The sequence below is a fragment of the Perissodus microlepis genome, chromosome 22, assembly GCF_051167445.1.
Source record: "Perissodus microlepis isolate ML-2025 ecotype Zambia chromosome 22, ASM5116744v1, whole genome shotgun sequence".
In the NCBI taxonomy this organism is placed as follows: domain Eukaryota; kingdom Metazoa; phylum Chordata; class Actinopteri; order Cichliformes; family Cichlidae; genus Perissodus; species Perissodus microlepis.
Window position 1 is genome coordinate 16,521,949 of NC_140481.1, and position 10,857 is coordinate 16,532,805.

Sequence of the window (10,857 nt, forward strand, 5' to 3'; positions counted from 1 at the left end):
ATTGCAAGTTCCTGTTTTTATAGTTTAGCAAGACGCTTACTTCTGCTTTACTGCATACCTTTTCTCCATACCTCATACACACACATTAAGTTCATTGAAAGGTCGTATGTCTATGTATGGTATGGCTGAAAACACACACACCCCCACACACAGAATACAGACATTGATGCATATATGCCTGCTTGAGAATGTCACGTGTATTTGCGATTGCATATTCATGTATGTGACAATAAAAAGGGCTGTAGCGAAGGAGTCAGTCGAAGTTGGTCGAGTTCAGGTGAAGGGATCTTTTAGATTTTTTATTTTATTTTAACCTATGTGACTTTTCACTTTAGTAACAGATTGGAATTTAGTGTTGTAAGATTTATGAGTTTCATGCTTTCATAGTGGTACTTGGGAGAGCTTGACATTTTCTCACTGTTTGGCACTTTCTGATGCGCAAATGTGGTGCATGTACTACAGCAGTCATAAAGACAACTAGATGGTCCAAAAGTTGGCCTACCTATTATTGGCTGCGGTTTTAGTAGAGTTTTTGGCTGAACCACATTAAATATATCAATCATTTTATTCTCCCCAATCAATGATAATGTTATGTTGGAATGTTGTTAAAGAGGGTCAAAAAAATGTATCAACCCGGTTTGTTTTGCAGATTCCTTATAGCAGCTTTAATATAGGGAGAACACAACTTCCTGATTGTATGAGTAAAATTCATTCATTTTTTCTTTGTCAGTTTAACAGTTTCTGTTTTGCCTGTCACTGTTCCCTGTCTGTTTTCTTACCTGGTTCTTCCTGACCTTGTACTTTGTCCTGACGTTCCCCTCTTTCCTCTCTCCCTCTTTGGACAGACAATCATACACAAATAGATTGTATTCAATTAGATGAAAAATTACATTAATATGAAAACAATACTATTAAGATCACTAATAAAAAAAAGTCATCTCTTGGTGTACTTTCAACCAAAAGGCAAATAACCAAACCACATGTACACCTAATAAAAGCAATAAATATTGAAACACTGATCCAACATTATTCTTGACTGACGGATCATTTGATCTTACACTTTTAGCTGGATGTGGCTCCTTTTTTTGAAAAAAATCCCTTATATCCATTACGAACCTGGCTGTCTCTGTACACAAACACACACACAACAGGAGTTATAAGGTTAATGGGCATCCAGTCAGTTAGCTAGTTAGTACCTTGGGTTTAATATCGTCACATGACAAAATAACCAACGGACTGTAGGGTAACAAACATCGTCGGAAAAGTCTAAGGAGCTTGGAAAGAAAAGCATCTGGACTTCTTTAAGTTGCTTGAAGACGTTTCACCTCTCATCCGAGAAGCTTCTTCAGTTCTAGGGTCAAATGGTGGAGAGCCCCAGATTTAAACCCTGTGGGAGTATCCCCCAAGGAGGGACAAAGATCCCCCTGATGATCCTCTACCTAATCACATGAGCCAAGGTGTGAAAATGGGAGTGGGTCACAATCAGCCAGGGTTTCGGGTGAGCTCATTGTGAAACCTAGCCCCACCCTATCATGTGATTTCTTGATGTCAGATGGCCCAGGATGTGAGTGGGCGTTAAGGTGTCTGGGAAGGGATCTCAAAACTGGATTATAGATGGCAGACAGTTGGTGTCGTAAGCCACCGCCTCTGTTCAAAGATGGTCGCTCACAATGGACATAAATGGCATCTTTTACTCCTCTTTCAAACCATCTGTCTTCTCTGTCCAAAATGTGAACATTGGCATCCTTGAAAGAGTGACCTTTGCCCTTTAGATGCAGATGCTGAGTCTTGTCCTGTGGAGGTGGCTCTTCTATGTTGTGCCATGCGCTTGTGAAGTGGCTGTTAGGTCTCTCCAATGTAGAGGTCTGGGCATTCCTCGCTACAAACTCTCCTGAGTTTCTCATCAGAGAAACTCAGGAGAGTTTTCTCCAAGCACGACATCCCAGTGTATTACAGACCCAGCAACACACTCAGACAAAAACCAGTTCATCCGAAAGACAAAACTCCTAAACACAAACTTAACAATTAGTGTATGCTGTACAGGATGACTGAGAACCTTCACAGACATATCGTCGAAAAAAACGTTTTCAACACTGCAGGTTACCTGGGTGTAATGTTTTTCAGCTAAAAAGAAACATGGTCTGACTTCTACCTATATAAAGAGTAACTGAAGGTTAAATGCAGCTAACATGTCCTGTTTTAAGCCAGGCACTCACACATCCGCTCTGCTGCGTCTCGGCCACCATCGCTCTGGCAGAAAGGGCGCTAGAGTCAGTTAGGGGAGAGGTGGGCTGGACCAAACCATTTTTTTTTTTTTTTTTTTTTTTTTTGGGGGGGGGGGGGGGGGGGGGGGGGGGGGGTATATCTATACTTTTGTTGTTGAACTATTACGTCTCAACCAAGCACTGTATGGTTTTTATAATTTTAGTAGTGTGTCACACAAATAGCAAATATTGTCAAAAAAAAAGTAAGAAATCTTTGGGGGTGCTTTGATTCATTTCTACAAAAATGGACTAAAAACGCCCCTGTGTTAGCAGTTTCTCTACATCCTCACAGATGCCGTAACTCTACATATTACACATCACAGTGCATGCTGATTGACTGCTAATATTTCAAGTTTCAGGTGGATGAAATAATGGAAAGCATAGAAATAAAACAATAGCCAACTGAAAATTGGGTATTAATGTATGTAGGCTCAAAGGAAAAAAACCAAGAAAGCTAATATAAGTTACAAATAAAGATTTCTCAAAGACTCATATTGAACAAATTGTACATTAATCTTCAGTTTGGGATAATAAAGTCTTTTATTTCCTCAAGCAGCTTGCAAAATATTTTTTCCTTTCACTGCTGTTTCTGTCTGTGTGCTGGGAACAGACAGGACAAACAGGACGTGTCGGCCTTGTGATAAAAGATTATGACTGGAAGATGAGTTGAATTCAGTCTGAAGGGGTGTGCAGTTATAAGCAAATTCGTTACAAACTGCTGATATCAGCACATAGGTAGATCGACAATAATGACATGAGGAGAGTTGTGGCACAACTGGTCTTCCATAGACCTTGAAGCACAGCTACTCCCTCTCTTGGCCAGCTCTCTGGAGACAAGGGTTTTTGAAACAATGCTGTGAAGTTACAAACATCAAGATACTTCAACGAGGAAACAAGCAGAAGAGCCCTAACTTTCTGACATCAACAGCCTGCAGCAGGATCAGCGTTTCTTTCACTTTTTACCTTTAAAGTATGAACAGATTAGACAAAGCATGGGGGTGAAGCAGGTTAGATGCGATTGCTTGGCGTTCATTGTAAAGGTGGGTGTGGCATAGACCACATTACTACCCAGCCTAATAGCGGACGGAACAATAAACATGTGACGCTACGCTGTCTTACTACTACCAGCGTCGTTTGAATCCACGGTTAAAGCTCACTGCAGCTGCGAGACCCTCCAGCTCCACAGGTAAGCACCCAACCTACCTGCTTCAGCATACTGCGGTATTAGACACCACGGAGAAACTTTGTTATCCAGAAAGTAGCGGCTCCGCGTTTGTTTAATGTTCCTGCTCACGTTCCTCCTAAAGTTAAATTAGTTCATTAGTTAAAACTGACTTTTTTTTAGTCAACTCTGAGACAAGTCACAGCAACAAATCCTCTGATATTTTGTGCAATATGTGGACCTTTGTTTTGTGTCCTGTCCAGGACCGCAGGAAGCCGCTTTAACAGATTGTCATGCAGCGCCACCTGATGGTGACAGTGTAATTGCAGCTGCATTTTCCCCCATCTTTCTTTCAGCTTTATTTCAGAGTTTTACAAAACTTCTGAATTAAGAATAATTTCGAGTTTTATACACAGTCACCCTCTCAATTTTTAGAGGCTCAAAAGTAACCGGACTAACTCAAATAAGGATTGTTTTTAATACTTGGATGAAAATCTTGTGTTTGATGTTTTTAACCCATGGGCATCATCAGGTGCTTTACTGCAGCCACCTTCAGTTACTGGTTAAGATCAGTTGACTTGTGTGGAGTTATGTTATAGTGTGATAGTATTAGCTTGCTGCATTATATAGATTAATAATATTATCTAGCTGCATTGTAGTATGTATTATCTTAGGGTCAGGCATTTGTGCAAAGACAGCCTTCCGTGTGTAGCTGTAGGAGAAAAATAGTCAGAGAGAGAAAACAGCATTTACAGGAAATGGTGCAGAAAAAGCATCACTAACAGCTGTCTAACACATCTGGATAAGTATAGATAAAGATAAGTATAGAGTGGAAAGCAGAACTAGGTAGCGAAGCTTAAGGTGCCTAAAGAGTTCATTTAAAAGCCACCTGCATAGGTAAGAAATGAGGGCACGTGCAGGGAAACAGAAGTTGGGGAGGATAACCGTGCAAGGAGGTGTTTTTATTGAAACTGCGCATGAATAATGGGGCAACAGCACAGAGTACTAAGCATAAAGGAAAAGCAGGTGTGAAAGGAGGAAATCTGGTAAGAAATACTATATATGTAACAGACTGAGGGCGCACCCCTCAGATCTGCAGGAGGTTTCGCGCAGGTACATGGTGAATAAAGAATTGTTGGATTGAAGCGTTCTGTCTCGAGTTGTTTCTTTTACCAGGTCAGAATCCAAAAATCAGGGAGGGACAATCGGTCCGACACTTGCCTTAGCTGTGTTAGCTGTTTCTTTGTTTTGAAAAGCTCAGGTTGCTTTCGCAGCGCGCTTGGGGTCATTATTTATTAGGACTGTGAAGCACATTTAGCAGCATCTGAGCAGAAAGTGTAGCCCGTGAGCTGCTTCTCCCGTGAGCATCTGAAAAGTGTGGACTAGAGTTTGGCTACCGTCAAACTGAAAACGAGCTGAATTTTTTTTCAGTGAAAGAGTCAAATCCACTTGTTTAAACTTTCATGCTTTAATTTCAGTTGTGAATAAAATGTAGGTTTATAACATTGTCAAATCACTGCATTTTTATTTATATTTTACTAATAAAAAAACTCGTGTATTTACAGCATCCAGAGTTTTTTAAATTGGGTTTGTAATTTGTTCCCATTCCCTTAGTTGAATCTATAAAAATGCCAATGATAACACCGCAATTGACAAAAATAGTATTTTTGTACCAACAAGGAGATTCCCAAAGAGCGATTAGCCAACACACACACACAGTGTGGAATCCCCCTCCCTATCAGGAGACATCTCCCGTGTCTCTACCATAACTCTGCATGAGGTGAACAAACCAGCACTGCTTTGAGACTTAAACTCCATCTTGGGTTTTCAGGTGGTGTTTTTCTACAGTTGCAGCATGCAGCCAGGTAAGTCATGCCTTCTACTAACTGTATGTAAACCTGCTGCATATAGCCCATTCTTTTTCTGTAATTCCTCCATTTGTAGGTGTTTTAAGAAGAAGCCAGCTGCTGGATTCTCTGAAGGCGTACCTGAGCAACAAGGGGAGACTACAACCCATAATAGGTGTGCCGCAGCAAATCCCACTTTTAGTGTGTAAACGGTTCTTTATTCAGTGTGTGCTGAAGTAATATGTGTTTTTAATGTGCACTTAGGCTTGGGCTGCATTACAGAATGTGTGAAGGCTGGTGCGTGGAGCACAGAAGCTCTGTACGTGTGTGGGGCGTGCGTGTGTCGCCTCAGTAAGGCTGACATGCGTAACCACATACTGGGAAGTCTCCACAGATTCAACTACATTGTAAGTAGTGCTGGAGAAGGATTGGTGACAGCAGATCATGTGCTGCGTTGGATTTTACTAACAGATTATGGTTTGTTTGTTTGTTTTTAAAAGAAAACCTGGCACCCTCACTTGGTATCTAAATGGCAGGAGAGCTCCGACCTGTCCAAGCTGGCGTGGCCGCTGATGGAGATGGCCAAGAAGCTTGAGGAAAAAGAGGGACCGGGAGACATCCAGGTCTGTTGCTTTTATTGTGCGTGCTTTCTTGTAGTCATAAACTGCAAATTATTGTGGATGCTCATATGTTTTTGCACCTTCATACGAAGTTGTTAGAGGTTGAAGATGGTGTATACCAGAGAATGGAAACATCCAGTGAAAATGACGGTCAGTGAATGTTTGACTGTTGTTTCCCCATCTCACTGTCTTTCTTGATTACTCTCACTTTTTATGTTTTTGGCAATTTTTCTGCATGCACGTGATTATTTTTCCCTTCATAAGTATCTTTTCATCTCTCTGATACTGCAGCAGTAACTCTTATAGGTTCCTTAAGAGATGCACAGGGTGAAACTGAGAGTTATCCAGAGACTACAGCTTTGCACTATCCCACCGAATCCCAGAGGACTGTAGTGTTTGCACAGAACCAGCCCACATGGTCCAAGAAATCCTCCAAGGCTGACACAAACTCAGGCAAGATCTCAGCGCACACTAACAAGCCAGCACCACAGCTGATACATGCAAACTTTCATCCTTCTGTTAAGTCAGAGGTCTACTTAGTCAACTCGTTCACATCCCAGTTGGATTCTCCCGAACCCTTTGTGTTTTCAGAGCACATCAGCAGCTTTCCTGATGACTACACTGGAACCAAGACTCTCATCGGTGAGAACACACAAAGAACGGCACCAATAGAGTTAAAAAAACAAAAAATTATTTTAAAAAAAAAGGCCTTGAAGTTGCACAGTTGTGGCGGACTGCAAACTCTTTACTGGAGAGGCACATGAAAGTTTCTTGTCTCACAGTCCAACTCCAGTCTCGAACCGCAGCTGGTGATCGTAATTCCCATTTATTTTTTTGTTTCTCATGTTTTTAACAGGTCTCGACTGTGTGGTCGAGTATAGAAGTGAAGATGGCTGCTCTTACTGTTTCTTATGCCACTGCTGCCGCATCAAATCCAACAAGAAGGACATCACTGAACACCTGACCAGCCCCTCACACCTCATCAACTACTTGGTCTGTTTGTTCTGGATCAGTTACCAGAATAGATTATAGCAAACGTTCTTTAGTATTATGCATGCAAAAAGCGAGGTAAGTATAGTTTAAAGTTAGTGAATATACATTTTTATAGATGGAAACTCATCCTGAGGAGGTGACTGCGGAGCTTAAAGACAAACCTCACCTTCTTCAGTCTCTGGCCAAGAAAGTGGAGCGAGAAACGGGCCGAGGAGAGTTGAAGGTATCCTTTTTTCTTTGCAGCACAGAATTTCCTGCTGGGATTCTGCCGCATGTGACGTGACTCTCAGTGTCTTTTCCCCCAAACAGTCTTGGTCTCACCTGTACTTGTCTGTCCTTTAGTTTATAAACCTCTCATGTTCTCAGGTAGTACATGTTCCAGAAAACCTTTGTGCGCTACTCACTGGCAAAAGTTACCACTGGTGTAAGTATAGGTTATTTTTCTTTTGCTTGGCTACAAACCATTCACTTCATTTTCTACATCTCTGCTCTTGTAAGTATAACATTTACCTGTCTGCTTTTTTTTTTTTTTTTTTGATAGCAGGTCTGTGACTGATAAAACAACTGCAAAAAACAGGCTTTTTTTTCTGACGTGTCATTATTGAAACATGTAAAAACAGGTAAAAAGGCAGGACAAAATAGAAATACTGTAGAGTTGTTCTACAGACAAGAACATAGGTACCCACTCAGTGATTTGTTGAAAGTGTTATACTCTAAATACAGTTGTGGTCAGAATTTTTTAAGGGGGGGGGGGAAGAAAAGAAAAGAAGGTTACATCCACTCATCCTGGGCATGAATATCATGGCATTTCTGGGCTTTTAATGATTTCTTTGAACTGTTCTTTTTCCAGGGTGGACTGATTGAGTGATTGATTCTTTGAGTTCATTTAAATCTGTTTGTTTTCTGGCACAGAGCCGGCTTTTAAGTGTAATCCACAAATTTACAAATTGGTTGAGGTCGGGACTTCGGGAAGGCCATTCCAGCAGCTTAATATTAGCCTGCTTTATCCATCCCCAAAACCAATTTTTATTAACTTTTTGAACCATTATATTATTGGTGCATCTAACTGTGTTCAATTTGAACCATCTAGTTGTTAATTTGAGGTGAAGTTGAAATATGTGCTATCACCACAATACTTGAAAGTTGGTGCCATGCTCTCAGGTTGGAAAACCTCACCTTCATAGCTGCAAACAGCTCAATCTTTCTGACTATAAAACGTTTTGGTTTTATGTTCAGCTTGACGGTGTCAATTTTTGGAGCACAGGTTTCTTTCTTGCAGTATAAACCTGTGGACCGTGAATGTGGTGTTCCTGGGTCATTCCTGAACATCCCAACCAATTTAAAAATGTCAAAAGACGTTGTGGAACCTTTACCACCACTTATTTAAAAATGTAAGCGAGTGTATGTATATTTATACAACTGTATACTTATGTGTACAGTTATGCTATAACTGGATTTTTACAGAGAAGTGTAACTTTTATGCCGTCTGAATTTTGCCTGAATCACGTTTTGTCAGTGCATCTTTGGCACTCACCATGCAGAGTGTGTCCTTTGTTCAGTGCAGTTTCCCACTTGTCAGGGATGTCAGCTCTCTAGATTTGCTTGTATTCATTAATGCCCACTTGAATACATTTTCTTTCCACCCAGTGTTCCTTGCATTTCTTTATTTTTTTGTATGCCACTGTATTGTTTGGATATTTTCCAGGCATACAGATGCTGCAATCTGGATGGAAAGGTGCTGACATTAAAAAAAAGGAAATAGATGCCAAAGGTTTGTATCTTTGCAAGCTAGAGTTCACACTTTCTTAGCAAACTGCTTTTAACTTATTGCTTTTCTTTATGTCTAAGGGCTGAGCATGAACCAGACATCCGCTGAAGGCATGTCAGAGAAATGCACTTTAATGAAGTCAAAGAGGAAGAAAAGAGTAAAAGCAAAGAGGAAGACTGTTTTTAATGTCAGCCTGCCTATTACCAAAGGTTTATTACTGATGAAGAGGATGTCTTTCAGCAGCAAAAGCCTCCCTCCGTCAACTACATCACCTCCCTTTAATTTGGATCTCACGTCTTCCCCGGGGTCAGAGATTGTGGAGTTAGACTGTGATGGTATGTCATCTGAATTCAGCCATGCAGAAACCTCTCCACTACAGCACAACCCCTATGATGGAGGTCCAGAGACTGGTGGGTACACGCCAGAAGGAAACTTTACAATCCCCCATTTTCAAAACAGAGATGGTTATGTCCGTGACGGCGTGCACTTCAGTCAATCTGAAGACATAACAGGGAGAAACGACTATGTTTACTGGAAAAGAACGGAGAACAGGCATCATGGCGACCAAGAAAAGTCAGCCGAGATATCTTATAAAAAGTGGGAAAATGAAGAGATGCATAATGAAGCAGTGTTTCCTGCTGTGCCATCTTCCTCTAACTCTTCCTACGGACATGGGGAGTGTTGGACTGAGCAGGGGTATAAGCCAGCTGCAGAGGATAAGAATGGAACAAGAGAGCAGGGTTTGAGAGAAGAGGCACACAAAGACCTCAGCATAGACGCTGGTCCACATTATTACCAACAACACTTTCAGAATCCGCACATGCCGTGCGATAATGCAAGTCTTCAGACGGGCAGTGTAAGTGGGTATCACGATGTGGGTCCTTATATAAATAGTGCTGGTGTGAACATGCTAACTCACTCAGTAGATCCCTGTGTGTACAGCGGCAGCATTGCACAGTACACAGCGCTCACCAATGACTGTGCCCAGGCAACTTCACACAATTATGGGATACCGACTACAGCTTATGAAGTCAGCCAAGGACAACGTGGGTGGATGTCTTACCCCAGCTACAACACTGGCCCTCTGGCAAACCCTGGCCAGCACTTTCTCCCTCCGGTCTGCAGCAGTGGTACGGACTGGAGTCTAACACACTCTTATGCCTTCAGCCAACCTTATAAACCTCAGTGTGCTGTGTCCCACACTGATCTGTATTTCAGCTGAATCAAATCACATTTGGATGGTCCAGTGGGGGATTTACTTGCAATGTGACATTTTTTTTTTATAATAGTTCTGCTGATTTCTGTAACGAATGGGAGCCTGCTGATGGAGGTGCAGTAATATAAGCAGTGTCTGTATTTTTTTTTTGTCTGCTGGGACTTTTAGGTTTAAACTTTGTGGAGACTGAACGTCAAAGAGCACCAATGAGGTGAAACAGCACTCCTTATCCACTAATCCACTCTTTATAAGAGAAGTAGAAGAATTGAAGATACTGGGCATTTAAATAGAATTTAAATAGAACTCACTCGTGTATTTCCAAATTCACATTCAGTGAAGGCTGAGAAACGTGCTCCGTAAACACTAAACAGCTGCCTATGTGTATATTTTTATTATTTTATTGTGTTTCTTATGAATTTGTTCAAACTGGCTATTTGTTTTCTGTTTTTGACCGTTACAGCAGTTTGTTTTTTTGTTTTTTTTTAATCTACATTTATGCCTTTTTAACTCCAGAAAACAAGATGTGAAACATCACATTAAGTTTAAGTGGATTCACTGTATTTTTTAGGAGAAATATTGAGATATGTTTGACTGCTTCTATGAAATTAAAAAACAGTTTTTTAAAACAGTTCTGACCCGTGCGGCTGATTTTTTATTTTTTTTTTGCACCAGTAGAGTTTGAACTTTAACCAAATATGTGACCAAATATCGTTTTCCTTGCAGGTTCAAACAAAAGAGTTTGTTATTTTTCCTTTCAAGCAGTCACGGTAGGTTATGTAATGTCCTGTGGTGTAATACTCACAAGCTTGCTCAAATTCAGCGAGGAAACACAAACTTTGTCCACTCAGCGATTAATGCAGATCACTGTAAAAAGCCAGTCTTACTGTAAATATTAAAAACACCTTAATGGTTCTGTGTTTGCTTTGGAGTAAGTTTGACTCTGTAGTACGCCCATTATTCAATACCTTGCAGAACCACGTTTACCAG

At 40.9% G+C, this 10,857-nt stretch overlaps 1 protein-coding gene across 2 annotated transcripts; it reads left to right on the forward strand.

Moving 5' to 3' along the window:
• The first annotated feature begins 2,889 nt into the window (after positions 1–2,889).
• Positions 2,890–10,499, forward strand: LOC146362828 (uncharacterized). 2 transcript variants are annotated; one of them, XM_084919914.1, is made up of 13 exons: positions 2,905–3,450; positions 5,258–5,291; positions 5,371–5,448; positions 5,538–5,680; positions 5,774–5,896; positions 5,986–6,043; positions 6,185–6,346; positions 6,485–6,535; positions 6,750–6,886; positions 7,002–7,109; positions 7,253–7,310; positions 8,592–8,657; positions 8,735–10,499. In XM_084919914.1, exons 2-13 carry the CDS (start codon positions 5,282–5,284, stop codon positions 9,874–9,876), a joined length of 2,136 nt encoding a protein of 711 aa, XP_084776040.1. In that variant the 5' UTR covers positions 2,905–3,450; positions 5,258–5,281; the 3' UTR covers positions 9,877–10,499. The 2 variants fall into 2 exon arrangements, with proteins under 2 accessions (XP_084776038.1, XP_084776040.1); XM_084919912.1 differs by having other exon boundaries at positions 2,890–3,450; positions 6,185–6,535.
• The last annotated feature ends 358 nt before the right edge of the window (positions 10,500–10,857 follow it).

Bases quoted from the DNA above. Each gene is read 5' to 3' on its own strand.
- LOC146362828 (XM_084919912.1), top strand. The intron at 6,044-6,184 runs GTCAGTGAATGT...CTGATACTGCAG, and splicing joins AACATCCAGTGAAAATGACG to CAGTAACTCTTATAGGTTCC. The intron at 6,887-7,001 runs GTCTGTTTGTTC...ACATTTTTATAG, and splicing joins CACACCTCATCAACTACTTG to ATGGAAACTCATCCTGAGGA.